Below are 27,177 nucleotides of genomic sequence, written 5' to 3' on the forward strand. Positions count from 1 at the left end.
TCTTTTCAACTGAGAAAGTTAGAGAATCTTGTTGCACCCAGAAGAATTCTCCATAAGCCCTGCATTTCATGACTGAAGGAGAAGGTGCAGAAAAGGGTGCTGGATATCAACCAACTATTCTGAACTACAGCGATGTGACTCTGTGCTCTGCAGTAGATGAACCTACAGGCCCCTTTGCAGTCTGGCATTTACAGAGCAGTGCTACGCATGTCTGTGGAGTGAGCCCCACCATCTTCAGTGGCGTGTCCTCTTTACTGCAAGTGCCATCCAGTGCATATGGAGACAAAAACAGCGTCTAGGGCTGGCTGGGCAGTGCTAGGAATTGTACTCGCATTGCATTGCATTTACAACCCACCTTTCTTCCTCTTGCAGGCAGCCCAGGAAGACTTATAAGGTTCTCCTCCTGGCTGTTCTATCCTCGCAACAACCCTGCGAGGGAGGTAAGGAAATGGCTGGCCCAAGTTACCTGGTGAGCTTCATGACTGAGCCTGAATCTCCCAAGCCCAACATTCCAAACTGCAGGGCATCTTCCCTCTCTAAACAGGCACAAGATTGTTGCCCAGGCACGTTTGGGATCACAGCCTTGGTGTCGAGCATTTGATTAGCAGTTCTAATATCAAAATGATGACATGCTGCATTATGCTCTCTGACTTTCTGGATGGTGCCTAAAGTTGAGAAACAAAACGTTCCTTCGCTACCACCAACTATCTCGATATGCCTACGATTTTATATAGCAGACAGTTTGAGAATGAGATTATACAAATTAGGGAAGTTTATGCATGTATGAAGTAATTCTAAGCCCCGGTGCACAGTCGTTCCACAAAGGGCTCTCACGCATGATACTATTGACATGGGGAAGAGCTGGCCGTTTGGCAAGGGACCAGTTGGCATTCCGCTCCTGCCCTGAGTAGCGTGGCGAGGCTGACGGAACGAGAAAAGCCTCTATTAGCAGCTGCTGGGGCGCATGCTCAGCGCCTCGAACTAATCTGCAGAAGCCTAACGTTGTCTTCGGGTGTCATACCAAACTACGGCACTAGGGGGCAAGCGAGCCTCAGCGGTCCTCGCTCCTCCGCGCGAGTGCTTTGCGCCCAGCGATTCAGAGGAGGTCGCTGCACGGTACTGAGAAGGTCTGCATTCTGGTAAGGCGGGGATGTATAGTCGGCCCGGGATCCTTTTGATAGCCTTACATGATGCAAGTTCTGTGAAACGGCACGGGAACGCCCATGGGAGCGAGCTGCCTTCCTTGCTGCTCTTGCAAGGAAACGGGCAGCCTGGTCTAGCGCGAGGGGGTGAAGCGCAGGAAAAGCTTCCCTGTTTCTCTTTCGTCTGAGGAAAGGCGCATTTCAGATCTCCCCACAATTCGGTCTCAAATGCACGTGAAATTGCGATCTTTCAGAGTCCAGATTTGGGATGCATTTCTATGAACATGTGCTATAGAAAAGAGGATTTCCATAATGTGCAATGAAATATTTTAAAACACTCCTCTTTTGGCGATTCTATATTATTAGCAAGACAAATTAACGGCACGGTCACACAAGGTGGGTTACAGGAAAGGACAGAGTCTTGTGACGCTACCTTAAATCAGTTTTTCCCACCCTGGCACCCTCCAGAGGCATTATACTACAACACCCATCATCCCCAGCCAGCCTAGCCAGTTGTGCTGCAGCCCAACACAACTGAAGAGCATCAGCTTGGGGAAGGCAACTTTAAATGGTTGCAATCTTCAACCATTGCCAATTGGCAACATCACCCTGACAGTACTATCTTCTCAACAGGTCTTCTCCACTGTCAATCCCTTTGAATGTACTTGGGCTTATCCCAGCTTAAGTGGCTTTACAAGACTGCAGCCTCGACCTGTTTGCCTCCTTACTTAAGGTTCATGGAATTCAGTGGGACTTACTAGCAAATGTGTTGAGGATTGCAATCAGAACCCAGAGTATAATTTGGAACAAAGCGTGGAGCGCAATTCTCCTTTGCATACAGAGATCTCCAGATCTCCAAGGGATGATCCCAGCTAAGAACTGCCTTCCCCAGGCCTGGTGAAGCCTAGGTGTTCTGGACTTAATTCTCATAAACCCAGCCAGTTCTGGGTATTATAAGTCTTGTCGGCTGAGGCAATTACCGTGCCCTCACAATCCTTCATTCACAACAATTTGTGAATACTTTATATCTCGCTGTCATTCTTCAGGGTCTCTCCCATGCTTTTCAAGGGTAATCTGAGCAAGGAAGTTGGAATGAAACCGAATGAAAAGCAGCACCTTGTGGTTGTGTCACAGGACACAAACAAAGGCAGAGCAAGAACAAAGCATGCGCAAAGGAGCCTATTTTAATCCTATAAAGGATCTGGAAGCAGAAGCCTCAGCGGAGTCATAGATTAAGAGCCTCGTGTAGAGAAGCTCATTGTGCAAAGCAGCTGGAGAATGCCAGGTTGTGGAAGTCTAGTCTAGTCTAGAGTGGATCCTACTGATTCTCCTTCTGTCTAGCCTCAAACAAATAGTAATACTGTGATTTCTTAGATGCAACAAATAGCTGTATTACTTCCATAGCAGAACTTTTGTAGTAGAGTCGGAATTCCCTTTACACAAACTCAGTTACAGATTTCCCCTATCTATGCCCTTCTGCCTGAGTCCAGGGGCACCACTTCTTTTGCCCTTGCAGAAAACACAGACTCAATTCCCTCTGAAACTTTGATCCCTGTGCTATAGGAAGGAAAGGATCCGAGTTCCCAGGTCTGGCAGTTAAGCAGAGGCAGGCAGAGACATCCTCCATAATCATGTCTCAGGGACATCCAGCAGTCATCATGGTGGACACTGGAAGTGACTCGGAGGAAATATTCAGCCTCTCAGGCTCAGGTGAGTAGAAGACAGATTCTTCTGAGCATATTCAGCACGTCCTCCTGCAGGTACTTTCAAAACTGATGTGATTTAAGAAGAGCAACAACTGAGACATGCCTGACTAGGCCTTTGCAGTCAAACACATCTAGAGAACCTTTTCAGGCAATCAATCAATCAAACTTTACTGTGTGGTTACAGACCTGACCAACTGGAGGGCTTTTTTTAAAAAAGCCAGCTTTTCAGTACTGAGCTAATTCCTAGCATGTTCCTTTAATTCATCCAAAGTACATTTTCATGCAATGCTTATAAAAATGATGCCTTCTGCAAGTGATGAGTCCAGGAGTAGAACTACCTTCACAAACTCACACTTCAAAGATAACTTCATGCAAGAGCAGGTCTGCCCAGGAATGTGACGAAATGAAGTGACATGCTTGCAGTCTGCCTTTACCAAGCAAAGAATGGTCCAGCCAAACTGTGTAAGGTCACTTGTTATTATCTGGCCTGTGATGGCTATTCCTGGAGGCAGAGACACGATTTTCTCTTATTTGTTGTAAGCCACCCCGAGGCTTCGGCGAATGGGGCGGCATAAAAATGTTTTAATAAATAAACACACTAGTTCACGGGCCAGAATAATCCAACATTCTCCTTGCTTCTGCAACAAGGCTGGTACTTTCTCCAGTAAGGGGTTCACATATAGAGGAGCAGGTGCGGCTCAGCTATAGAACTCATGAATCATTGCATGTGGAAGGTCCCAACTGATAGTCTCACCAGGAAGGGCTGCAAAAAACTCCTGCATGAAATCCTAGAGAACTGCTGCCAGTCAGTATAGTCCAAACTGAGGTAGTAGATCAACCAGTGATCTGACTTGGGTGCTTCCAGAAGGACGACCCCGGCACTACCAGTCCAAGGACACTGCTGAGCTCTTCCATCTTTTCCTCCTTAACAGGATATTTTGTGTGAAGATGGAAGAAGCAGAGAGAAAACATGGGAAGGCCTCTGCTGGGAGATGGCTGTGACCTCTAGTTCCCTGAAAAAATCCATGCGGGAAGAAGGGCAAAACACAGGATAAAGCCCTCCTGGAAGTCCCCTTCCCCAAATGTTTGCATGGATCATGCACATTTTTCAAATGTATACATATTATGTGCATTTTAAAAATGTATGAATTGTTTAATGCACTGCTGATGTAAACCACCCAAAGAGCTTAGACAAATGGGCAGTATAGAAAAGAGATGAATAATAGCAACCATAATCACATTGCAGCCTTGGAAATGTATAGACTTCAGGCCACCCACCTGGGTCTGAAACTACAAATCGGAAGGTTTCTTGTCACAAGCTGAGCAAGGTCATCACTGGGGTTGACTGAGACATGAATGTGCATCCTGGGTTGTGCTTTTCGGGGACAGATTAACTTATTCTTTACAGTTTAAAAACTTTTTGCCAGCCTCGGTCAGATGTTAGCAGAGTCACCAGGACTGCTCTTCCAGATAAAATGATTTCACGGGCCCTCTCTCTCTCTTTCAGCTCTGTCCTTCAATGCCGGAAGTGTTCCTAGGATCATTTCAGTCAGTTCTGTGGAAGAAAGGGCTCCTGCAAGTCCCCAAAGGCCTAGCATAAGTATTGGTGTTTTAAGAGGAGCTTAGACACGATGTTGGCAGGTTGACTGTAAGAGGTTCGCAGAAAGAGGAGGACACACCAGCAGCAAAATGAGCTCTGCTGTGGATTAGCCCGGCTGGCAGCTTCCTGCCCTTTGTGTCACTCCCAGTGGTTGCCCCAGGCCCGGGCAACTCTGGCTGGACCAAGCCAAGCCTTCCCTGGCCGCAGGGCAGCTGCACTAGCTGGCCTCACTACCTCCCTTGCATCCTTGCTGGTTTACCCAGTGGAGGCAGAACTGGCACTCACCCGGCTCTTAGCCCTGATCTTATTTTATTTCTTTATGTATTTGCAGTATGATATACTGCCAGTTGGGTTGAGCTCAAAAAAGTGTGACTTCACATCAATCCTAAGTGTTGTCCAAAGCCACCCAGGACAGGAAGTATCCTAGCTATCTTAGACCAAAAGTGGATGAATATGCCACTCTTTTCGATTTCTCCTTCTCTTCCTCTCCCACTCCTCACATTCATCTCACATTTTCAGCTGTCTCCCTGGGGAGCTGTCACTCCAATTCCATCATTTCCGTAAGTTCTGTAGAAGAGTTCAACACACCCAAGCCAAGCAAAGGTACAGAATCTTTTTCAAGAGGACTGGCATTTTGTTCTGCTTTAGGGTACATTGCTTCTGCTTCAGGAACTGACAGTTTGCTCCTGTACTTCTCCACAGTGCTAATCCTCAGTTACTTTTTACAATCTGCACTCTCCATCCCACCCGTCCCCCAAATTTCCATACCATTGAAACTGTCTCATCTATAAGAAGGGTTTGGGGTGGCAGTCCTGCTGCTTAGCCTTCTTCCTGCCCTGGGAAGGCACCAAAACCAACTTGGTGCCAGGCAGAGCAAGCGGCTGATTGCAAGGGTCATGAAATGGCAATGAATAATTAGCTGCTTTTGGATGATGCTGATGTAATTATTTGTTTACTGCCAAGGAGCAGGAGAAACACCTGAAAGTTTTATCTACTTGCATATTTATGCCTCAAGCTGGAAAATACCTTGGCTGCCCTTGGGAACTATGCACCTAGACTTTTTGGCCCTGCTAACACCCTGATTCTAGGAGCCAATGAAATAATACCCTCCTAGGAACCAAATACCATCATGCATCACATCCTGTAGCCTTTAGAGCTGACACACCACTAGACCATGCAAACCTGCTGTGTGGTGACATTTTATCGAACTACAGGCTTGCCTGAAAGAGGTTGCAGGGATGCTCACATCATCTCAGCTTCCTCTCAGTCTCCCCAGTTCCGTCTGAGTTTGGCCACAATTCTCACCAAGGCTTGGCCTGGGAGCTGAATTTTCCCAGCAATGATCTATTGGTCTCTGGGATGAAAATATTTATGGCAGATTGGGTTTAGAGGGACTTTACAAAGACCTCCTTTAGGCAATGAAGAACACCGGTGTTTTAATAGGGATCGACACCACAGCCGACGTTTTTGGAATCTCCATTTGGGCACAGTTAAGGAGACCGTCATGATGAGAACCTCTGCTTTAAACATGATGGAAGTTCCACTGTCAGAAGCAGGTCTAATTACCATCCCAATCTGATGCCTGTGTCTGCCAGTACAAGCCTGTTTGCACTGTAGCCCGAGGACGGGTTTCTTACACTTGTGAAACTATTTCAAAAGACACAACAATGTAAAGGGGCAGTTTTGATAGAAATCTAATGAATGAATGTTTTGTTGCCAGTGTTGGATAAAATCATGAAGAAAGATCAGATGAAGAACTTTTTTACACAAGGCATTTATTGTGGGTTCAGAAATTGCCCTTGCCATGAGACATTTTCGAGCAGGGAAATGAGGGCTTGTTTCCGATTGCAGAAGGAGGATGCAGTTCCTACCTGGGTATCAGTGCCCTCTGTGCCACCTAGTGGTTATGCAGTGAAAACACAGGAAAGGAGATCTGCTCATAACCAAAGTGGATGTAATGAATTAACAGCTTTGTGTGGAAAAGCCTATGTACTGGGATTTATGTTACATTAGTCTAATGTTACATTTGAATTATAGGCCAATGTGATCACAAACTGATTTAAGCATCTCCTATGAAAGTTACCTTGATTCTTTCTTCCCCCTCCAGGAAATATTGTGTATGAAGTCAAATCTAATGAGAGAAGTATTGAAGGTGAGAAATGAGTACTTTTTGTGACTAGTTTACTCTTTCTGTATACTAACAATATGACTAGAATAACTATTTGGAGGACTTCAATGTTTAGTCATTTAATACCTTTGATTGAAAAGGTTTTCCCCAATTAATTGGGTGGCAATTTTTTATAAAAAAATAAAATAAATACGTACACAAAATATACGAAGCATCCATCATAGAAAAACTACTGCCCCATCTCTTCAGCTCAGGAGAGAGTGCTTCTGCTAAGATGACATGCTCCTGTTTAAACACAAGGAAACATGTAATTTCTTTTTCAGAACTGTTGTTCTAGTTCATTTGTAACCATCTGGAGTAAAAAGGAACAAAAAGTGATCCAAGTATTCAGCCAAAATTCACCGGATCAAATGATGTCTCTAAATAATGTTGTTCTTGCTGTGACTGTTTTTCTTATAGTTGTTTTATTGACATGTTTACTTCGGTGAATGCTCATCCACCCATGACAGCAATGGCATTCATGAATAGACACAAGCACCCCATCCCATTGCAGGCGTGCTTTCTAGATCCCTGCCTTGGTTTCCATTCACGGCAATCAAGGCTGCAATGGATTTGAACCATGAGCAACGTACCAAATGATCACAGCTCTAAAGTTTCACAACATACTGATCACCTGTGTGGGTGGTGTGAGGAATTAAATGCTCTGACCTCGCCCACTTCCCCTCCCTCTCCCTTTCACTGCCCCCCATCGAAGATTCCGTGGGAACAGCTGCTGCTTTTTGGCACAATCTAGGCACACAATATTTCCTAATCTGGAAAGTCCTTTTCCTGCTGTGAAAAGGACTTTCCAGATTGGGACAGTCGGATTATGATGCATAGAGTTCTTTTGTTGACCCAAACTGTGTCAATTGGATTACAGTGCAGTGGGGATTTTTATGATAACAGACTTTTAAGATCACTATTATTTTTGTTGTTATGTTTCCAAAGCAATAAAAGCTGTGTGTACATTACAGGACTGACTGACAGACAGATGCATTGTCTGCCAAGTTTCAAGGCAATCACTGTGGAACAAAGACAGTGCTGAAAATGGCATAAGTGTCTGTGCCCATTCCATGTCTAGTTTGCAACTGCAAAACCACCTCAACTTGCAGAACCCAAAGTCAAATGAATTCGATTGTTGTTTGTCAGCACGGACCCTTCACTCCATCTCTATTGCAGCCTTTCAACCTGGTGCCCACCAACTGTGTTGGACTACCACCCTTATCATCTCCATTAGCCAGTATCACTGGGGATAGTGGGAGTTGTAGTCCAGGATATTCTGGAAGATGTGATGCTGGGGAAGACTGCTGGTTTGGCACATCCTATGAAAAGGTCTGTGATTATCATGAAAAACTGACTTATGGAAAGAGGAAAATGGGAGGCTCAACCATGGACCAGGGAAACGAGTGTTCCCAGCTCAGAAGAAAAATCCACTTGATTAGGCAAGGAAAATAATTCTGAGAAATGGGAAATATTGCAGCATTCTTAAAATGTTTTTATATCTGTAAGTCCTGTCCCTTTCTGGCAGGAGATGCCCTTGTATGATCAAAAGTATGACAACAAAATATTACATCTAATTTAATTGAAATGATAGTGAAACCTAGAGTGATTCTGATGCATTTTTATATTTTTAATGTAGTTTAATAGTACATATTGTATTGTTTTCACATTTGAACAACCAATTTAATGTTTTTTTTCCCTTAAAAGTCACAATGATCTACAGCAACAGTTGATAAATTGTAAGCACTGGATAAGATCAGATTCTTTTGTGCTCTGTAGAAATCTGCATGTGCTGTGGAGGACTGGAGATTCACACACAACATCCCTTGTTTCATGGAGGAATGTGTGAGCCATACACAGTGAGTAGCTGACAGGAATTATTGCAGATCTTCCATGTCAGGACCCATGTTCTTCCATTAAAGTGTGTTTAGTTCATAGCCTCTGAGTAAAAAGTGAATTACTCAGGTCTTTCTGGAAGGCCCTAAGGGTAGTGCTTACACACCACTGACTCCAGCACCAATTCTTTCTGCAGGCACTTTGTTCTTGCATGCTTCAAGTGAGCTAACCATCTTTGAAAACAAATTGAAGTTATTTTTGTTGTTCTTAGTCGTGAAGTCATGTCCAACCCATCACGACCCCATGAACAACACTCCTCCAGGCCTTCCTGTCCTCCACCATCCCCCAGAGTCCACTCAAGCTCACACCAACTGCTTCAGTTACTCCATCCAGCCACCTCATCCTCTGCCATCCCCTTCTTCTTTTGCCGTCAGTTGTTCCCAGCATTAGGCTCATCTTCAGGATCTGGGCTTCTAATGACCAGTCAGGGTTGATCTCCTCTTACATCTGTATTTATTCAACTAAATATATGTATATCCTGTTTAAAAATCATAATTGATCTTTTAAATGCTGAAAAGCTACTAGGGATAAGACTTGGAGGGTTGGAAGAGAGTTCACAATTAACGTTGATTCACAGCAGCCAGCCCTATGCCAAGCAGGTTTCCATTACAACCAGGCAGAACTGTTTCCTTCTGCATTTGGTTTCGGAGAGTAGGAGGCACATCTGAACAAAATGCAGACTCAAATTATATACTTCCATATGCATGGCAGACTTCAAGTTCAAAGCTACACCTCTCATTGTATTTCAGATGTTCCAAGGATCTAGTTCAGAGTAAAAGCACCCAAGCTTGGACAGAAAAAAAAAGGACTCCCAGCATTCCCCAGCCCATCATGGTTGCTGGGAGTTGCAAGACTTAGTTCTTTGTAAATATGCATTGTATTTGCATCCTGGCAATGTTGGGGATGTAATCATAATGGCAACAGTATTCAATTTTGGTGGTGTTCACCTTTTGTAGTCTATTTGTTCCAGGTCACATCAGCTGTCCGTTTCCCAGTCTGAGAAACTGGAAGTCAAAGTGAACTAAGATCCACCAAGAGCAAAGTATCATAATCAGCAGCAAAGTTATCTTTGAAAAAAGCACTTTCTTTCAAAATGTTTCAAACATTAGAAAGCATTAAGTGAAATGCAAACATGATCAGAAGCATCAGAATGTTTCAATCCACAAATATCTGAAAAGAAACACAAAGTTACATTTTTAAAGGATAGTTTACAAAACATATTGAGAGAAAAAGCCAATGTTGCATTTATCAAGCCTACATAGTAAAGTAAAACTGCAACTTCTTGAGAAGTGCTGAAAGTTTCTGGTTCAGCATTGCACACAGTGCTTTCCTATGGAGACATCAGCACACTATAAAGGACTGTTTTAAGAATCAGGGCGCTTTCGTATGAATGGGCTGAAATGCTAAACGTTATCATTAACACAGCTGTTTTCAGGGTGGGGATTGTTTGCCTTCTGTTTTCTAAGGAAAGGTTTTTGGAGAGTGTGATGATGACGGCTGTCATCTTCCTGTGTGATGATGACGGCTTCCAGGCCGACTGCTCAGTCCGCTGCTGGGGCAAATCCTTACTGATGTGTGACAATCCCAGATGTCACAGGTGACTGATGCCCAAATGCACGAAGTCGGGTCTTGAGCCACTTGCCAGAAGGCTTTATGCAGCAATACCATGTTGGAGTTTTTGGTATTTCCCTAACTGGTTTTCTATAGAAAGGAGAATGGAGAAGCAGTGGGAAAACACTGGAGTGTTCAAAAGGGAGACACCTTCAACAGGAACCCCCCACCGTTAGGAAAATGTGTGGGTGGGGAAAGGCATGGCCCGGGCTCAAAGGTGGGTCGCTTTAGCTGTAGTGGAGCAAACCCTAACATGGCCCCATGCTAAAGAACCGACTTATTTTTCAAGAAGGTACCAGAGGGGACAAGGGGCCGCTGAGGGCCATTGCGGGTGCTGCGCTCCCTCCACCCTCCTTCCCCTCCTTCCCCCAGGCAGTATCCCAGGGGACATTATGAGAGGAGCAAGACGGGTAGCAAGCCACTCAGACGTCATGGCCTGTCGTTGGTCTTTCCCTGGATTGTTGCCCCTCGCAAAGCGCCACTCTGGCCGGGGTTGCACACCATGGCCAGTTGTGCTGATTACGCTGATCTCCCTGAGATGTGACCGGCACTCACAGAACTGGGGTGAACAAGCCCGATGGCTTGTTTCCCCCTCCATGACAATGTCCACCGGCCAGTCGTTCCCTCTTTCTCTGCCTGGGTGGAACCCAGCCACCCCGGCCTCGTTCCCCTGCCCCAGCGCATGCAGGACAAGCATTGCTGCCCTGCCCGCCTTGCCTGGCGTATCTCTTTGCAGCAACAAGATGAACCCTCATCTTGTGGGAGGATCCTGGGATGGGTTCAGCCCCGCCCCCACGCCGCGCCAAGCACTCGGGCTGGATTTGGACAAGAGAGGAAGCTGCCAGCGCAAGGGAGCTCAGCACTTACGTCGTGCACGCCCCACGCACATGGGGGGTGGGGACAACAAGCCCCAGTGGCCTCATCTCCTCTCCCTCTCTCCCTGATCTGAGTCTCACGAACGCAGAGGGCAAATGAGCCCCCGTGGCACAGGTTGTCCTGAAGTCCAGACCGAGCAGGGGATGGTGGCCGGGCAGGTGGCCGTGGATCACAGGGTGCTTTGCCAGCCGCTCCAGCCACCTGCCGTCTCTGGACTCAGGCATCCCAACAGCCCCTGCCCAGCGGGGAAACCATTGCTCAATAGGCATGCAGGCAGGGAAAATGTTCCCATGGCGTATTTGCCTTTTCTTGTTGTTTCTGTTTAGTAAACATCCTCCCCCCCCCCATCTTTGTTCATTGTGGAGGTTTAATTCATCATGTGCTTTTATTTAATTATTACATTTATGAATATTATTTTTTAATCATTTCAAGGAGTAGGGCCATACTACACACTTCTAGGAAAGGCTGCAAAGCAGGACTGTAGTCTTTAGCTAACAGAATCATACAACTTAATTAAAGATGGTGTTGCCCATCTCACCGGGCACTGGGCTTTGCACACAAGCTTGCACATCCTTTTAACTTAATTTGGTTTTGCCCAATTTGAGGAAGAGCATATTCAGATACCACAGGGAAGTGAGAAAGAACCCACTCAGACTTCCTCTTTTGCACTTTTGGTTATAATATCAAAATGGGAACACAAAAATTATTCGCTTGCAATGTAATGTGTGAATTTTTCCCACGTCAAGAGCACGTGCATCCCTCAAACGCACAGCTTCCTATTTTGCGTGTTACTTTAGAATTGTTCCCACACATCTCTTGCCTATCATGCAAAGCTACAGCAAGGACAGGATTCCTTGTACGATGGTAGGGACAGTATTTGCATCCACAGTGAATGCTTTTAAAAAGGAAAACAGTGGTTCACTGTGTCAAAGAATCTCCTTTTCCATTTATGTAGGCGCTTTTGCGAAGAAAGTGTGAACACCCTTGTGTATCCTGGGTGTTCAGAGGAAATCAAAGAAACAGATCCCTGGATATGCTTTCTGTGTGTTCCTTGGGATGTGTATGGATTACTAAAGAGAAGGACAACATGGCGTGCAGAACTGAAGTGCTTCTATGATCAAGACATAACAAAATTTAAAGGGTTGCTTATCCTTCACACATGTTTTCTATGGGATGTATTTCACAGAGTAAGATTCTCAGTGATACCCAAACCTCGGGATTTCTGACAGGGGTGCCATTAAGTCTCCTTCCCTCAACTCTGCTGCTGTGCAGAAACTAACTAGAACAAGCTTAAAAGCTGTGAACATAGCAAAGGGTTTGAGGCACCTTAAGAGGTGCCAAATTAATTTCAGTGAGCACGTGTGTGTGCATAGCCGCTTCATCAGATGCAGCATCCTTGTGCATGTCTCATTTCCAGTGGGTGGCAGCAAAATTCTTTCTGCTGACATGATGTAAAGCACTTGGGAAAAAGGCATTTTTTTAAAAAAATAATTATTGTATGTTTAACATTCTCCACTGCAGAGAAAAGTAAACACCACCCCCGTGGCACAGTTTTGCATCCCCTCTTGCCAACCAAAAGCTATTTCTGCACTCAGAGTATTCTTAGGGCCAACCTAATCGTAAAGATACCTCTACTGTCCTCTGTGGAATGGCATAAACCTGCTCAGCCTGCTCACAATGATCAGAGATCCTCTGTTAAAATATATCATGTGATTAGAAAATGAACCTGGCAGTCCAGAAACCCCTCACCCCATCAGTGTATAGAAAAAAAACATTAATTAAAAGACACTATTTTGTGAGACGCACTGCGTGCCTTTCCAAAGCCACATTGCTAACACACCCTCAGGTAGGGTCTAGCTTCAGCTCTGGTTACCTGGCAGGGAAGCCCAGTTCCCCTTGGGGAGCACAAGAAACTGCAAAAGACTTCAGATTAGTTTGATGCACATCCCTAATATATACTGAATCACCTATGGATTTCATGTCAGTAGCACTATTTTGATTCCTCAAGACAGAAACTGAGATTGACAGAAGTCTGGCATAGAACTTAAGCCGTGTGGGCCATGCTTTAGCTTTCCCTAGAGGGTCAAACAGCACCTTTTCTCTTGCGCTGTACCACAAATGAAGTCACTGCAGGGTTTGTAATTATTCTGGATTAGCAGTTACCTGGATCCTAAAATGTGACAGAATGCGTCAGAGAGCCATGGATAGCTTCAGCTATGCAAGAAAATAAAGGAAATAAATCTGAAATGCCATATTATTATGCAACCTAAAATAACTATAATTGACCAAAGAGCCATTTACTGAGTGTGCAGCATTTTTCAAACTGTACAAATCTTACGCTGCTTTGTATCTTTCTTGAGGTTTTCCACATCTTAAGTCCAATATAGTTAGAACTAGCTGTGGCTTAAGGGCCAAACTGCATGTTGCCCCTAATGGAGGGTCATAAATCCTCCATCGTCCCCAGGGCCAAAATCCATTTTGAGAAACTTTGGGGGACCATATTTCAATGGTGGGGGAAGCTCCCAAAGGCAAAGTAGGTGGGACCAAAGGCAAAAGGGGGCAGGGCAAAAATATTTTTAAAAAGCAGTCTGAAAACCATAGTGCCGGTCACCTAGCCTTGGGGGAGGCATGCAGTGTTTTGGCATGAGGAAGCGCTGCACGAACGTAGGCGACCGCCAAAGGATCCAAAGAGGCAAGAGCATGTGGGGCACCCGGACAGGAGGACCAGGTGAGGTCCTGCGTCACTGAATTGCATCCATTGCTTGCTGTGACAACAGAGAACTTTTAAAAAAATCCTAGATGTGAGTAGGCAATTTCCATTCGATCTGCAACACATGGGAAGAAGAGGCTTCGATCCTTTTTTTCCCAGCTGTTTTGCAACAAGGAAAACGTGCCAATGGGAAAAAATTTTCCCATGTCACTAACTGCCAGTCAGGTCGTGGCTCCCTTACCCCAGCATTACATTTTCCTTCCCCATGCATTCTACTCCTTACCCCAGGAGGTCTGAGCCAAGCATCCAATTAAAAATCTCCTGGCAATTTAGTCTCTTGCATTTATAACAGCCTCGCTTGGAGAATTATGCCAAGAGAAGTGCATATTCAATTACCAAAAGCAGTATAAATATGTTAACAGCATTAAAAAACAAGATATTACAATAAAAAGGGACTTCAATGTTTGATTTGCATTAGTAGTTCCATTTTAAAAGGCTTCTCATATCCATATCAATGCATCCAACAACTAAAATCACATAATACAAAATAAAAATTAGTTGGCTTTTTATTGTTATTGGGAAATTTGTGGAATAAAACAAGTTAACTTCCTTGTCCAAACACATTTCTTTTTTTCCTGTTTGTGTCAGCACTCTGCTCAGATCTATCCACTGTTGCCCCCTTGGCAGAGAAAATCCATCCATGTGCTCTCCCTTTTTGATGATATTACACAAGGTAAGCACGTGGAAAGCCACACACTTTCTTCTTTGCTTATGCTCTCCGGCTTGGTACATTTCTCTGGGTCATCCTCTAGTCTAGTGTTCAGTAAGCACAATAACACCCCGCCCCCAGCTACATGTGGGAAATTCACAAGCAGGATGTAAGTGCGAAGGCACTCTCTCACCCATGTTCCCCAGAAACTGGTGCACATAGACATACTGCCTTGGATACTGGTGGCAGCATATAACCAAAGGGCTGGTAGCTCATTATAGTCTTATCCATTTATATAGCCATTGGTGGCCATTTCTGCTTCATAACTGAATGCTGGACTCTTTTACTAAACCCTGAATCTCTCATCTTCATGGGATGCTCCCTGTATGCGAGAGCGATCAGAATGTTCCTCTCTCCACTTCTTCCCCACCATGCTTAATTTTGTAGACATGTCATGTCTCCCTTGCTTGCTTTTTCCCCAGACATGAGGTTTCCTCATAGAAAAATTGTTCTAGCGGCCCCTTTAGAAGAATCTAAATCTAGCCCCTTCATCATTTTAGCTGCCCTTCTCTGCATTTTTTCCTAACGACAATAACCTTTCTTAGGTGACCAGGTCTTTACACATAACAGTAATCCGAGTCTTGCCATACCAAAGATTTGTAATAGGAAAGTATAAAAATTGCAGTTTTATTTTTGATTCCTCTCCTAATCATGCCTAACATGGAATGTGTGTTTTCCATAGCAGCTGCACACTGAGTTGATAGTCTTGTTGGTCCACCAAGATCTCTTCCTCAGTTGGCCACAGCCAGCTCCGATCCCATCTGCCTACACGTGACATTGGAACCCCTCCTCTGTCCTTATACTTTCTATTCGTGAACCACATTTGCCATATTTGTCTTCCAATCTGGAAGATCTTTTTAGGGCTTTTTGCCATTTGTTGCCACTTTTAATAATTCGGTTTCATCAGTAAGCCTTGGCATCTCACTCCTAATCCAGATGGTTTAAGAATGAGTTGGAACGCATTGGCCTCCGTACTGACCCCACTACTTACCCTGCACTGCCAGGACTCGCGTACAATGTATTAAATACTGTGCAGGACTGTCTAGTGTTAATACAATTCTTTGTTTCTTATGCATGTTCTCCAGAACTGAAAAGCTTTGGGTTTCTTGGGAAAAGCATGGGAAATGGTAGATGGAAGTTTTTGGATGATGTCACAAATGTAACACGGACAGATGTACGTAGCATTGTCTTTGTATGGCTCATTTCTCAGTATAGTGTATTAGCTGTTTTTTCTTCTCCTAATGTACTGATTGCATATAACTGGGAGAAAATCAGATTTTCTGTCAGAAGCTGGCTGCTGAAAATCCAAAAGGACTGCACAGATGTAACAAGTTTAGTATTATGTTAGAGAAAAAAGGGGCAAAATGGTGGGAGAAAAAGAGAGAGGTTATGGAATAAATGGAGAATCATTTGTGTTTGAATCCATTTATTTCAATGGGCATATGCACATCTTATTCGGGACTGGATTAGAACAGCTGTGCAAACCCATTGACTATTTCATCAGTCAGACTAGCAATGGCCACAATGTAACACAAGGTTAATTTAATGAGACTTGTTTGGAGTTAAAGATAGCCATGCTCATCTGAATGTTAATAAAGCAAATGGATGAATTTCTAAAATATCTTCTGCATTTTAAGGAACTAGTGTAAGATTAAAGTATGGAATACTTTCTTCTCGGGCCAAACTTTTGAAGCTGTTTTGTTTTACTGATTAGATAGAAGAATGGGAGCCCTATGATTTTATTTTTGGTTCAACTCCTCCAGTAGCAAAGTCCTATAAACATCCTTCTGGTAAGATATGCCAACTTAGATGAAACTGTAGGTATTTAAAATTTCTGTGGCTCTGTTCAGTCCAAAATGACTTGCCATTTTTATTGGTTTTATCTCCACTTTTCTCTAAAATAGGCTAGTCACACCCTGATTTCCAATATTTTATTTATTTATTTATTTATTTATTTGAAAAATTTCTATGCCGCCCCATTCGCCGAAGCCTCGGGGCGGCTCACAAACATAAATTACTTTGATAAAATAATATAAATTAACAGTATAAATTAAGTCGCCCTGGCCAAAGAATAAAATAAATAAATACTATTAACAGTTAAAATGACATTTGAATAAAAAGGTCTTCGCCTGGCACTGAAAAACAAATATCAGCTTCCCAGTTCACCCCAGTTCACCCAAGTTCTCCAACAACTGGTGCGCATAAGCAAGCTACTTCTGCCACTGGTGGTAGCATTTATCCATCAGTATTTATAGACACTGACTCTTATCCTTTATCCTTATCCTTCATGAATTTGCCCAATTCCCTTTGGGGATCACTGCATCTGGTGGAAGCGAATTCCATCATTCAGCTACATGCTATGTGAGGAAGTCCTTCCTTTTTCAGTGCTGAATCTCCCATTAATCAGCTTCATGAGATGGTCCCAAGGTCCCAGTATTATTTGAAGAAAAATCTCTCCCTAAATCTCTCTCTTTCTGATCACCATGGTTAATTCTGTACCCCACCCCCCATATCACCACCCAGCGAACCCTAAATTGGGCTATAGGTTGCAGTATATAAAATTTCAAAGTATAAATAAATAAATATTGTTTAACTCACCTTTTTCTAAGCTAAACAATCCAAGCTGCTGTAAATTTTCCTTACTGGGCAGTTATTCCTGTGCCTGATCATTTTAGTTGCCCCAAATTACTTACTTTCCAAGGCATCTTTTGATGGCTGATTTTTTCTTCTCTCTGCCTTCTAAAGCCTGGTACTTTTATCAGTACTTTCGTCTACTTCAGTATGGGAAACCTGCAGAAAGATGCAACAAGCCATTTTCTGGATGTTTTTAGACAATATAGTTCTTGACAAAGAGGCCAGAGATACAGCATCCCGTTTTTTTCAGGTAAGTGGAAAAAGGATGTTTTTCAGAACTGACAGAGAAAATGATGTGCAATACTTACATACATCACTAAATATAGATTTTCAATAGATCGATTTGCAGTTGCAAAATAATGTGGCATGGATGTGTAAACAACTATCATTTCCACTGATGCAGAATTTCTCTTCCACAAATGGCATGATTTTCTGACTGTGGGACCAAACTTGCTTCCAACCCCTATAGTTTATTATTAATTTCGTTGGAGCATTTATACCCCCCTACACACACACACACTAATCCATATTCACGATGTGACTTACAATACATTCAAAATACCAAGAATAAATGAGTCACATGGAAAAGTTGTATGTAACTTTCCCTCCAGACCTCAGAAGCTGCAGCTGCTGCTTCTGTTTCTGAAGTTTTGGTCCAAGGTACATCTCAGCAGAAGCACTGACAGAGAAGATACGGGTTCTTCATGGCTGAGTTCTTCCATTATACGCTGCTGTAGTTGCTGATACATTGTGCTATTTTGGCTCTTGGTGTCAGATGCCCAGATAACATCTGTACACACATCTTAATTTGTTCACAAGCCTGTCTTTACTGTCTTCAGATGTTTCAGTTCCCACACTGCTCCTCAGTCCTTGGGCCACAGCATTCTTAGAGGAGAATGACCCCAGCCTGCAAATGGCTCTCAGAGCAGCCAGATGTTAATCTTGTATTTTCAAGGAAGAGCTTTTTAATCCCGGCTGTTGCCACTTCTGCTGTTTCTTCCCACATAGGCTCTGGTGAGAGATGCAAGAATATGGAGAAGTAGGGTGTTTACAGACTCTTCTCAGTCCTCAGCTGTTTCAAGTAGATGCACAGGAGGCTCCTGCTTTCCCTCTTGCTGTGGATACTTTTCAGCTCATTTGGCCTGAAGATGTGGCCATAATTTGTGGACATATGAGGCCAACCAGCCACAGTCTCAGCTCTCGCTTGTCCCGGCTGATAAGAGTGGCCCAAGATGAACAGTCTAGTGTGAGAATGGATGTTTCATGTTGCATTTCTGGAGGATTAGATACCAGCTGCTCCTAAGGAAGCAGTGGCAAGAATACCCCTGGGTGTGGGGGACAACCCTTAATATCCCTCCAGCCTTGGCAACATCAGCCTGCACCAGAGAGTCCATTCTCAAGTCAGGTGCTTGAGTGTGCGATGGCAGCCCCGGTTTCATGCTTTCTTGGATGATGCTGGTCATCTGGACCCTTCGTAGTCTGCAGCCTGTCGTTTGGCTTGCTTTTGGTTCCCCTAAAGGACAACTGTGTCAGAAACTGAATCAGGGGATGCATCCACTCAGCAGCTTTCAGTACTGTCAGTCATGGTATCCTCCTGGGTTGACTAGCCAAGATGGGGCTAGGAATATGATTTCATTCTCGTTCCAGACCTACCTGGAAGGCAGGTCCCAGAAGGATGGTTGCTGTTCATCCACTTAGCAATTGACCTATGGCCAGTAGTTCCAACCTGGGGAATGACTAACATCACCATGAAACCTCTGTGGGAGATCTGGAGTGCAACATTATCCATATGTGGATCACATCCCTATCTGTGAGTGTTAAGCCTGACATAAATAAGGTATGACAACACATGAGGAGGAGTATTGGGCTGCATACATCTCAGTATGCCAATATTACCACATTGAGTGGCAAGATCTGATCAATGGTTCTGTTATTCCTGCTCAGAATTCTGGATCATGGGAAGTCCTCTATATGCATTCAAGTGAACTTGAGAAGAGGACTGTACAGACCATGTACTCAGTGTGGCAGGGTTGAACCAGAGAGGATGAAGCCAACACACATTGGAAAATAGGAATGGGGTATCATATCCCCATACCCTGCTCATGCATTCCCTCCCTCCCCCCCCCTCTCTCTCACACACACACACACACTTTGAGAAAGTAGTTGAGATGTTGAAGTTTTCTGGAGATGTGATTGGACTGGTTTTGGAAGAACATGCTAAAGATTCATCTAGGAAAGACAAAAGTGTTTTTGGCTAGCAAGAAAGCCAATCCAGGATTGCTTATACAGCATGTCTTATACTCTTTCTGAAGCGCCAGATACTTCTAAGTCTTGAGAAATTAATATGGATTGGTTCTTTAAATAGGTTGAAGCAGTTCTTAGGTATAAACAACATAATAACAACATCCAAAATGCAGTGCACATCTGGAGCAATATCCCATCTGTTAACAGGTGAGCAATTTATTTCTCAGATGTCTTGCCATGGTGCATCATCATCGTCTTCTTTTTGAGTTCAAACCATTTGTAGGATACTTGAACATGCTTGCGATTTTCCATGTTCCTGTGGTTTTCCTGTTTCCCTGTTACTCTGAGGGTTATTATTTACTTCCTGCCTATCAGACTCCAACATGCAGGAGCTCAGACCCTGTAGAAACTAGAAGATACTCACGGTTTTAAGGTGTTCTTCTAAAAGAGAAGTGAAATTGAAGGATCACAACTTTGGCAACCCATAAACCACTGAGTGTATGGAATGCAAAGTACACAATAAATGTCTCATAAAAGAGACACCCTGAATGACAGTGACTCAGTAGATCATGTGCCCTCCTGAAAGACATAGGCCAAAACACAGTGGTGGGGAGCTTGTAGTGTTTCAGGTGTCACTGGGTTGTTCAGCATTAGCCACCCTGGCTGGGGCTGATAGGACTAGGAGTATAACATCATCTGGAGGGTCACAGATTCTCTGCCCTGCCATAACAACTTTCATACACAAGACCCGTCAAATTTTATCCGAGGAAGACTCTCTTGGCAACTTTAAGCAATTCTAAACCTCCACATCTAAGGTAATTCCCCCAGTATCAGTGCCACTAAACTATGTCAACATTATTATGGCATTGCATTTATAGCCCACCATTTCTCCACTTGTAAGGAACCCAAGGCAGCTTCTAGAGCTCCATTTTATCCTCACAGGAACAACCAAGTGGGTGTCGTGCCTGAAGCCCCAATAGAGGCATCACCTCACGAGGAGGTCTTGTGCTTGGGACCCTGTATCCAAAAGCCAACCCCGCAACCTAGCTTGGGGGTGGCTAAGCAGATACAGGGTCCCAAGCACAAGACCGCCTTGTGAGGTGCTGCCTCTGTTGGGGCTTCAGGCATGACACTCCTCTGTCGGGGCTTCAGGCACAACAGTGGGGCAGGTTGGGCTGAGAGGGAGTGACTGGCTCAGAGTCATCCCCTGAACTCCATGGCTGAGTGGGGACTAGAACCTGGCTCTCCCAGTCCCCATTCCAATGCTCTCACCACCATACAGGCACTCTAGAGCCACGCTGGCTGTAATTAGCCAGAGGAAGGTGAGCCAATATTCCGGTTTAGTTAAGCCTATTTATCCCCTTCCTGTGGAGCAATATAGAATCATAGAATAGTCGAGTTGGATGGGGCCAAGAAAGCGATGGGTCCAACCCCCTGCTATTGCAGGTCACCAGCTTACACCATCCCACTCACTGTCCACTTTTCCAGGCTATACGTGGTTTCAGGGACAGAGCTAGAGGGGTTTACTTTTCTCTGAATGAGCGTCAACACTGGGGACCTAACAAATAGATCAAAGGAGCACAAATGGAATCAAGCAGCAAAAGAGAGTTGTTATTCCATATCAGATCCCCACACAGCGTGTTATGACGCTTTTTTCCCGCTTTTGAGGAAAAGCAGCCATGAGACATTCGGATGGAATTTCATGGGGTGTTTACATGCCTTCCTGCTCCTTTCTGTCCCAGCATTTCTCTTCTGCAAATGGTGAGCCTGTCATTTGCATTCTCATCAGCGCCTACAACTTATGCAAGCAAGATTTAATACTTCCTAGGGGAAGCCCCAACCCTAACAGAAAGGCTTATTTCTGGAGGGAAGCAAGTCAGTGGAGGTCCCACACGCAAATTCTACCAACCTGCCTCCTTACAGAAGCAAACGTTTCTGCTAATGTAGGGCTGCCCTGGAAAGCACTGAAGAGGCAATGAGCTAGGCACAGGGCCAAACGAGCAATGCAATCAGCCAGGCAGAAGAGAACTGGCAAATTTGGGCCATGATCCATCACAAGATGGAGTGCCGTGCTACTTCCCTTCCAAAAATAGCAATTTGACCCCAAAGGTGCCATTACAAATTGCTGGAGGACAGGGCTACCCGTGGCACAGGCCGAAGCCATTTTGCTGCCTGGGACAAAGCGTGAGACTGCGCTCCATGCCATTCCATGCACAGAAGCTGGCCCTAAGTCTATGGGACAACATCCTCCGCTTGTTGCGAGGCAGGGTTCCTCCTTTGCACAGTCAGAAGCCACAGGACATTGTCCTTTCTTTGTTGACCAAAAGGCACGAAATGCCCAGAATGAACCTCAGAGCCTGCACAGGGCAATGTGTTGAACCCGATCCAGTAATCACCTCCAGGAATTCTCGTTAGGAGTGTGCCTGGGCCCCATCCCTTCAGAGGGAGCCTTCTGACAGTAAGCACACCTTTTCTGCACATGCCTATCCTATCATCGGCTGCCCTCCAGAGGCTCAAGAGCTGCCTGGTCTCTGTCTGAGGAACTCCCCTGCTCTGAGTTCCCTCCCTCCAGCTGTACATCTTGGCTGTTCCCAGGACTGCCTATCCCCCTGCGGATCTGGCCTTGAGATAAGCATCTCTGCCTCTCCCATCTCAAAGCCTAGGCTTGGACCTCATTCCCAGGCTTCCCCCAGTTCTGCTTCATCCTCTGACCCCAATTCCTCTGCAACCCAGTCAGCAGTCCTTGAGAACAAGTGCCCAAATCAGGCATCTTTCTCACTTTCAGCACTACTGAACCTGAAGGCAGGAGGCTACCCTAAGGACACAGAGGGGGCTGCCAGCCCCCCCCCCCCCCCCCCCCCCCCCCCCCCTTTTTTCTCCCTCCCCCCCCCCCACCCCCCGGGGGGGGGGGCCCCCCCCCAGGACACGGGGGGGGCCCCCCCCCCCCCCCCCCCCCGCTCTCTCCTCCCGTATGTTGCTACTTCCTCCCATTTCCTGCTGCCAGAGGCAGCTGACTCACCTGCTCAATGGCAGGGACAGCCCTGCAATCACTATTGCTTCTGATGGCTAGACAGTACTTGCAGTATGAGAAGCGTGACACCTACTCTGTAACACCTCCTTAAAAAAGTGAACTGTGTAAAGTTATGCAGGAAAGAGAGAGAGAGAGAGAGAGGAGGCGGAGGCAGCATGGCAGCTGCAACAAACAGAGGAGTGTGGCTGAGAAGGAAGTTCAGGCAGGGAGAGTGGTGTAGAAGAGAAATGGGCAGGCAGAGCAGCCCTCTGTGGGAAGGCCTCCACAACAGAAGCTGGAAACAGCTGCCTGAAGGTGGTGGGACAAGCAACTCTTGCTGGCCTGACTGACTACCTTGTGCTTTGCAGATAGTGGTAGTTTAAAGGTAGTGCACATCTTTGCTCTCTTGGTCCTCTTTATTTGATTAATATCCTTAGTTAATGGAAATCCAAAAGAATGGGTAAGTACTCTTTAGTTCTTTGGAGTGGTCCTCCTTGTCCTAAGGACAGAACCCAGAATATTACCTACACATCTGGATACCAGTTCCTGGGGAACACGGAGAGTTGGCGCTCTTATGTTCATGCCCCACTTGTGAGCTTCTCACGAGCAGTTGGTTGGCCAGAAGGTGAGAGCAGGTCTGGTCCTGCTCAGCTCCTCTTGCATTTGCATGTTTGCAGTGGACAGGGTGTTGATCTGGACTGGGGGAATGTTCTGGACCAGGGCCATACAGATGCTTTTTCTCAAGAAAAAAAAGAGCCTTGATTAATCATGCTTTCTAAAAAACTGTGTTTATGACACTGTCATTTGGGGCAGAGGGAGACCCTGCACTTAAGGTGGTTTTTATATAGGCAAGTCACATGCTTCCTTCTGTCCCCATCCAGAGTCAAATGTGGTGCTTTCCCCCACTCAACCTACCAAGCACCCATCTCAGATCTCACCTCTGTATGCCTGAACGTGATGATTCAGACAACCATCCACAACCATCCACAAGCATTAGTCATCTATGCAAGACCTTCATTGTGTGTTGATGATTCATTCGTCACAGTCACTTCTGGGCTCTTCGGATGAAGTTGTGATCTTCCAGTTTCACTTCTGTGTTTCCAGAATGCTTTCCAAGGGGTTTTGTTAGTCGGTTGGTTGGGTTTGGGCTGGGGCAAGTGAGATATTAAATTACAATAGAGGAAATGGTGATGCTTCTCCTTTGAGCTGCTCTGCTGTAGCTCAGCTCCACTTCAGCAAGAAAAGCAAGAAAGTAAGAAGAGTTCTTTATGCAGAGCTTGCATCTCTGTGATGCAATCAAACCAAAACTAGCTGCAGTGGTTAACAGCCTTGAAGTCCTTAACATCCGTTAAGGATCATTTCATGCGTTTTTATTAAGTTCCTGGTTATTAAAGTACACTACCAGTATATTCCAAGAAATCTCAATTTTAGACAAATTCATCATGATGACACATAGACACACACAAATGATCACACAGAAACCCAAATATTTTCTCCATTACTCTTTTATATTTTGTACATTCAACAATATCTATGTCCATTTCCTAGGACAGGGGTCAGCAACCTTTAACATTCAAAGAGCCATTTGGACCCGTTTCCCACACAAAAGAAAACACCGGGAGCCGCAAAACCCTTTTGACATCTAAAATGAAGATAACACTGCATATATCGTTTTTTACCTTAATGCTATGTATATCTTTATTATGATTTAGCTGCAGCTCTTGTTCAGTCACTAAAAACTGTTATTTTTAATCTTACATTATAAACTAGTAGGACTCCTTTCATATATTTTGAATAGGAGAACAGCTTCCTGAAGAGTCAAAGTCAGTGCTAAAGGGCTGCATGCATTAAACAGCAAACCCCATAAGTTCATCAGCAGTAAAAGCAAATGAATCTACCTACATATCATTAGTATCATTAAAAGTTTGGTTTTCTTCAGAAACTTTTCTTGTCTTTGATTTATCCATGGTTGGCCTGGGAGGGTGGGGAACTCAGTAAATCAGCAGGGGATCTGCAGATCAGTAGCTGTGCCAGAGATATAGGTGCGTTTAGTGACTTATTAGCAGATAAACAGTCAAGTACTGTGAATTGTGACAGGTCCCAAGCACAACTTTTAACATTCAGATGAAGGAGGGACAAAGAGAATCTTTTCAGCAGAGTTTTGTGTAACATGAAAGCCTGCAGGAAGCTTGTTTAGCAGAGGAATGTAGCAATTTACTTAACTAGCTGATTTACTTAACTAGCTAGCGTTCCTGAGTGGAGCTTCGAGCAGATCAGCGGCTGTGCCGGCGCGTGTTTTGAGCGACGGAGCCGCAGCAGAGGGGTTCAAGAGCCACATGCGGCTCCGGAGCCACGGGTTGCCGACCTCTGTCCTAGGAAGTCCCACTGAACTTGGTTTGCTGCCACTGGAGCCGCCTTTGGTGCAGCACTCCTCTTTCACAGTGGATTGGGAGCGGTACTAGTACATCAGTGGCAAACAACTCTTAGGCCATCTCCATAATATTCCCATAATGCCAGCCCTATTCAGCCACCTTCTGAGCACTGCTGTTGTTACTGCGGCAGTAACTGCAGCAGTGCGTGATCTGAAAAGAAGCTGCGAAAAGCAGGGGAGATAATGCCTCCCCTTCCTGAACTAGCTGAACATTTGGGGAAGTATTGGAAAGGTGAAGGGCACTGACAAGTGTCAGTTCAACACATTACAAGGAAAGCACTGCTTTGCTAATCGGGAGGATTACTTCTACTTTAGGTACACCTACTTTTGCCGCTTCCCCCACTCCACCTCCCCTTTGCTGCTTTTCAATTGACAGCTTGGCCATTGGTCACTGGCAGCTGTGCCCAAAGTAGCCTATATGCAATCTCACCTCTCAGTTTCTGTGCATGTTGCCTACTTCTCTTCCATGCTCCCTGTGTCACTAAAACATACAAGGGAATTGAGCAGGCACGACTACACATATCAGACAGCTATATGTTCCTGCATAGTTGCAAAAGACTGAGGAAAACATAAAAAAAGTATAACGTAATTATGAAACATAATTTCATAATTTTCCACAAGCAAAAATAATTACAATTGCATATTTCTGTGGTCTGAAAAATAAAAAAGCAGCAAAAAGAAATAGCAATTGGTGCAGGGATGAGGACACAAGAAAGGACACCAAGGTACTGGAGGACTGATGGGAGGAAAAGGGAATGATGGATCCAGGCATCTGTCAGATGCACCACAGGCTGTTCCACAAACAACCACAATATAGTTTATTTGCAGCAGGTTTAGCATGTCACGTGAACCTTCCTATTAAAGTGAAAATCTGAATGAAGAGGTGAGTAATACCTTTTAAGGGGAAGAGTGAGATCCAGACATGTTTGCAGGAAGGGGGTTTTATTCTATTACGGATTACAAAAACATTGCCTCCCCCCCCCCCCGCCCCACTTCCAGTAAGTATTCTGCTTCATCCTTATGCATGGGTTTATCTCTGCTGGCAAAGCACATCCAAAGGACCCGAATTTTCTCTCAACGTCCAGCCACTCTTATTAGGGAGTTTTTCGTTCCTTTAAAAGATTACTTTAGGGCTTTTCCATAAGGTATTCTTTGCACTCCAGGTTTATATTGTTATCTTTTGTATTTTAATTTATGTTGTGAGCCGCCCCGAGGCTTCGGCGAATGGGGCGGCATAAAAATGTTTTAATAAATAAATAAATAAATAAATAAAATAAAAGATCAGGAGGCATGCAAACTCTTCTGCTTGCCATTACATCTGTGCCTGTAACAGTGTCTTAATTTTCAAATGTTAGCAGGTAGTTATGATTATCCCCATGATGAAAAATTATTTGTTTACTGATTTATTCATGCCATGCTGCTCTTAGATGCATAAGAGCAAGCCAGGCCGTTTTTATTTTAACAGGTTGGCAGTCTGCACTAAAACTATTACTGGACTGCTCATGTAAGTCTTATTCCATCGGTATTCTTTGTCTGACTTTAATTGGGTTAATTGGTTTTGCGGCTGACACATACAGAAATCTGCGTCCCTGTTGGTTCTTCTGGACCTCTCAGCGGCTTTTGATACCATCGACCATGGTATCCTTCTGGATAGGCTGGCGGGATTGGGGGTCGGAGGCACTGCTTTGCAGTGGTTCCGCTCCTACCTCAATAACCGATTCCAGAAGGTGGTGCTGGGGGACTATGGCTCTGCGCCATGGCAGCTATGCCATGGAGTACCGCAGGGGTCCATTTTGTCCCCTTTGCTGTTTAACATCTACATGAAACCGCTGGGAGAGGTCATCAGGAGGAGTGGGCTGCGGAATCATCAGTACGCTGATGATACCCAGCTCTACCTCTCGTTTTCCACCAATCCAGGTGAGGCAGTGGCTGTGCTGAACCGGTGCCTGGCCGAGGTAATGGGCTGGATGAGGGCCAATAAACTGAAGCTCAATCCAGACAAGACGGAGGTCCTGTTGGTTGGCGGATCGGGCTTCGGAGAGGGTGAATTGAACCTTGTCCTGAATGGGGTTGCACTCCCTCTTAGGGACAAGGTCCGCAGCCTGGGAGTGCTCCTCGACCCAGAGCTTTCATTGGAAGCTCAGGTGACAGCAGTGGCGAGGAGCGCTTTCCTTCAGCTTCGGCTGATCCATCAGCTGCGCCCCTACCTGGAGTACGACTGCCTGGCGACAGTGACACACGCGCTGGTGACTTCCTGCCTTGACTTCTGTAACGCGCTCTATGTGGAGCTACCCTTGAAGATGGTCCGGATACTTCAATTGGTTCAAAATAGAGCTGTCAGGCTGCTGACGTGGACTGGGCGTTATGTTCACATGACTCCA

General features: G+C 45.0%; 1 protein-coding gene across 1 annotated transcript; it reads left to right on the top strand.

Moving 5' to 3' along the window:
- The first annotated feature begins 1,150 nt into the window (after positions 1–1,150).
- DNMT3L (DNA methyltransferase 3 like) lies at positions 1,151–25,940 on the top strand. The gene is given in 15 exon segments (XM_044441718.1): positions 1,151–1,289; positions 2,706–2,852; positions 4,356–4,448; positions 4,968–5,051; positions 6,556–6,600; positions 8,395–8,474; positions 9,978–10,108; positions 11,954–12,126; positions 14,358–14,441; positions 15,563–15,651; positions 16,192–16,267; positions 17,223–17,288; positions 17,291–17,361; positions 19,477–19,562; positions 25,796–25,940. Coding segments are annotated over 15 exon segments (1,509 nt in total).
- Positions 25,941–27,177: the final 1,237 nt, after the last annotated feature.

The sequence above is a fragment of the Varanus komodoensis genome, unplaced genomic scaffold, assembly GCF_004798865.1.
Source record: "Varanus komodoensis strain SLA01 unplaced genomic scaffold, ASM479886v1 scaffold4, whole genome shotgun sequence".
In the NCBI taxonomy this organism is placed as follows: Eukaryota; Metazoa; Chordata; class Lepidosauria; order Squamata; family Varanidae; genus Varanus; species Varanus komodoensis.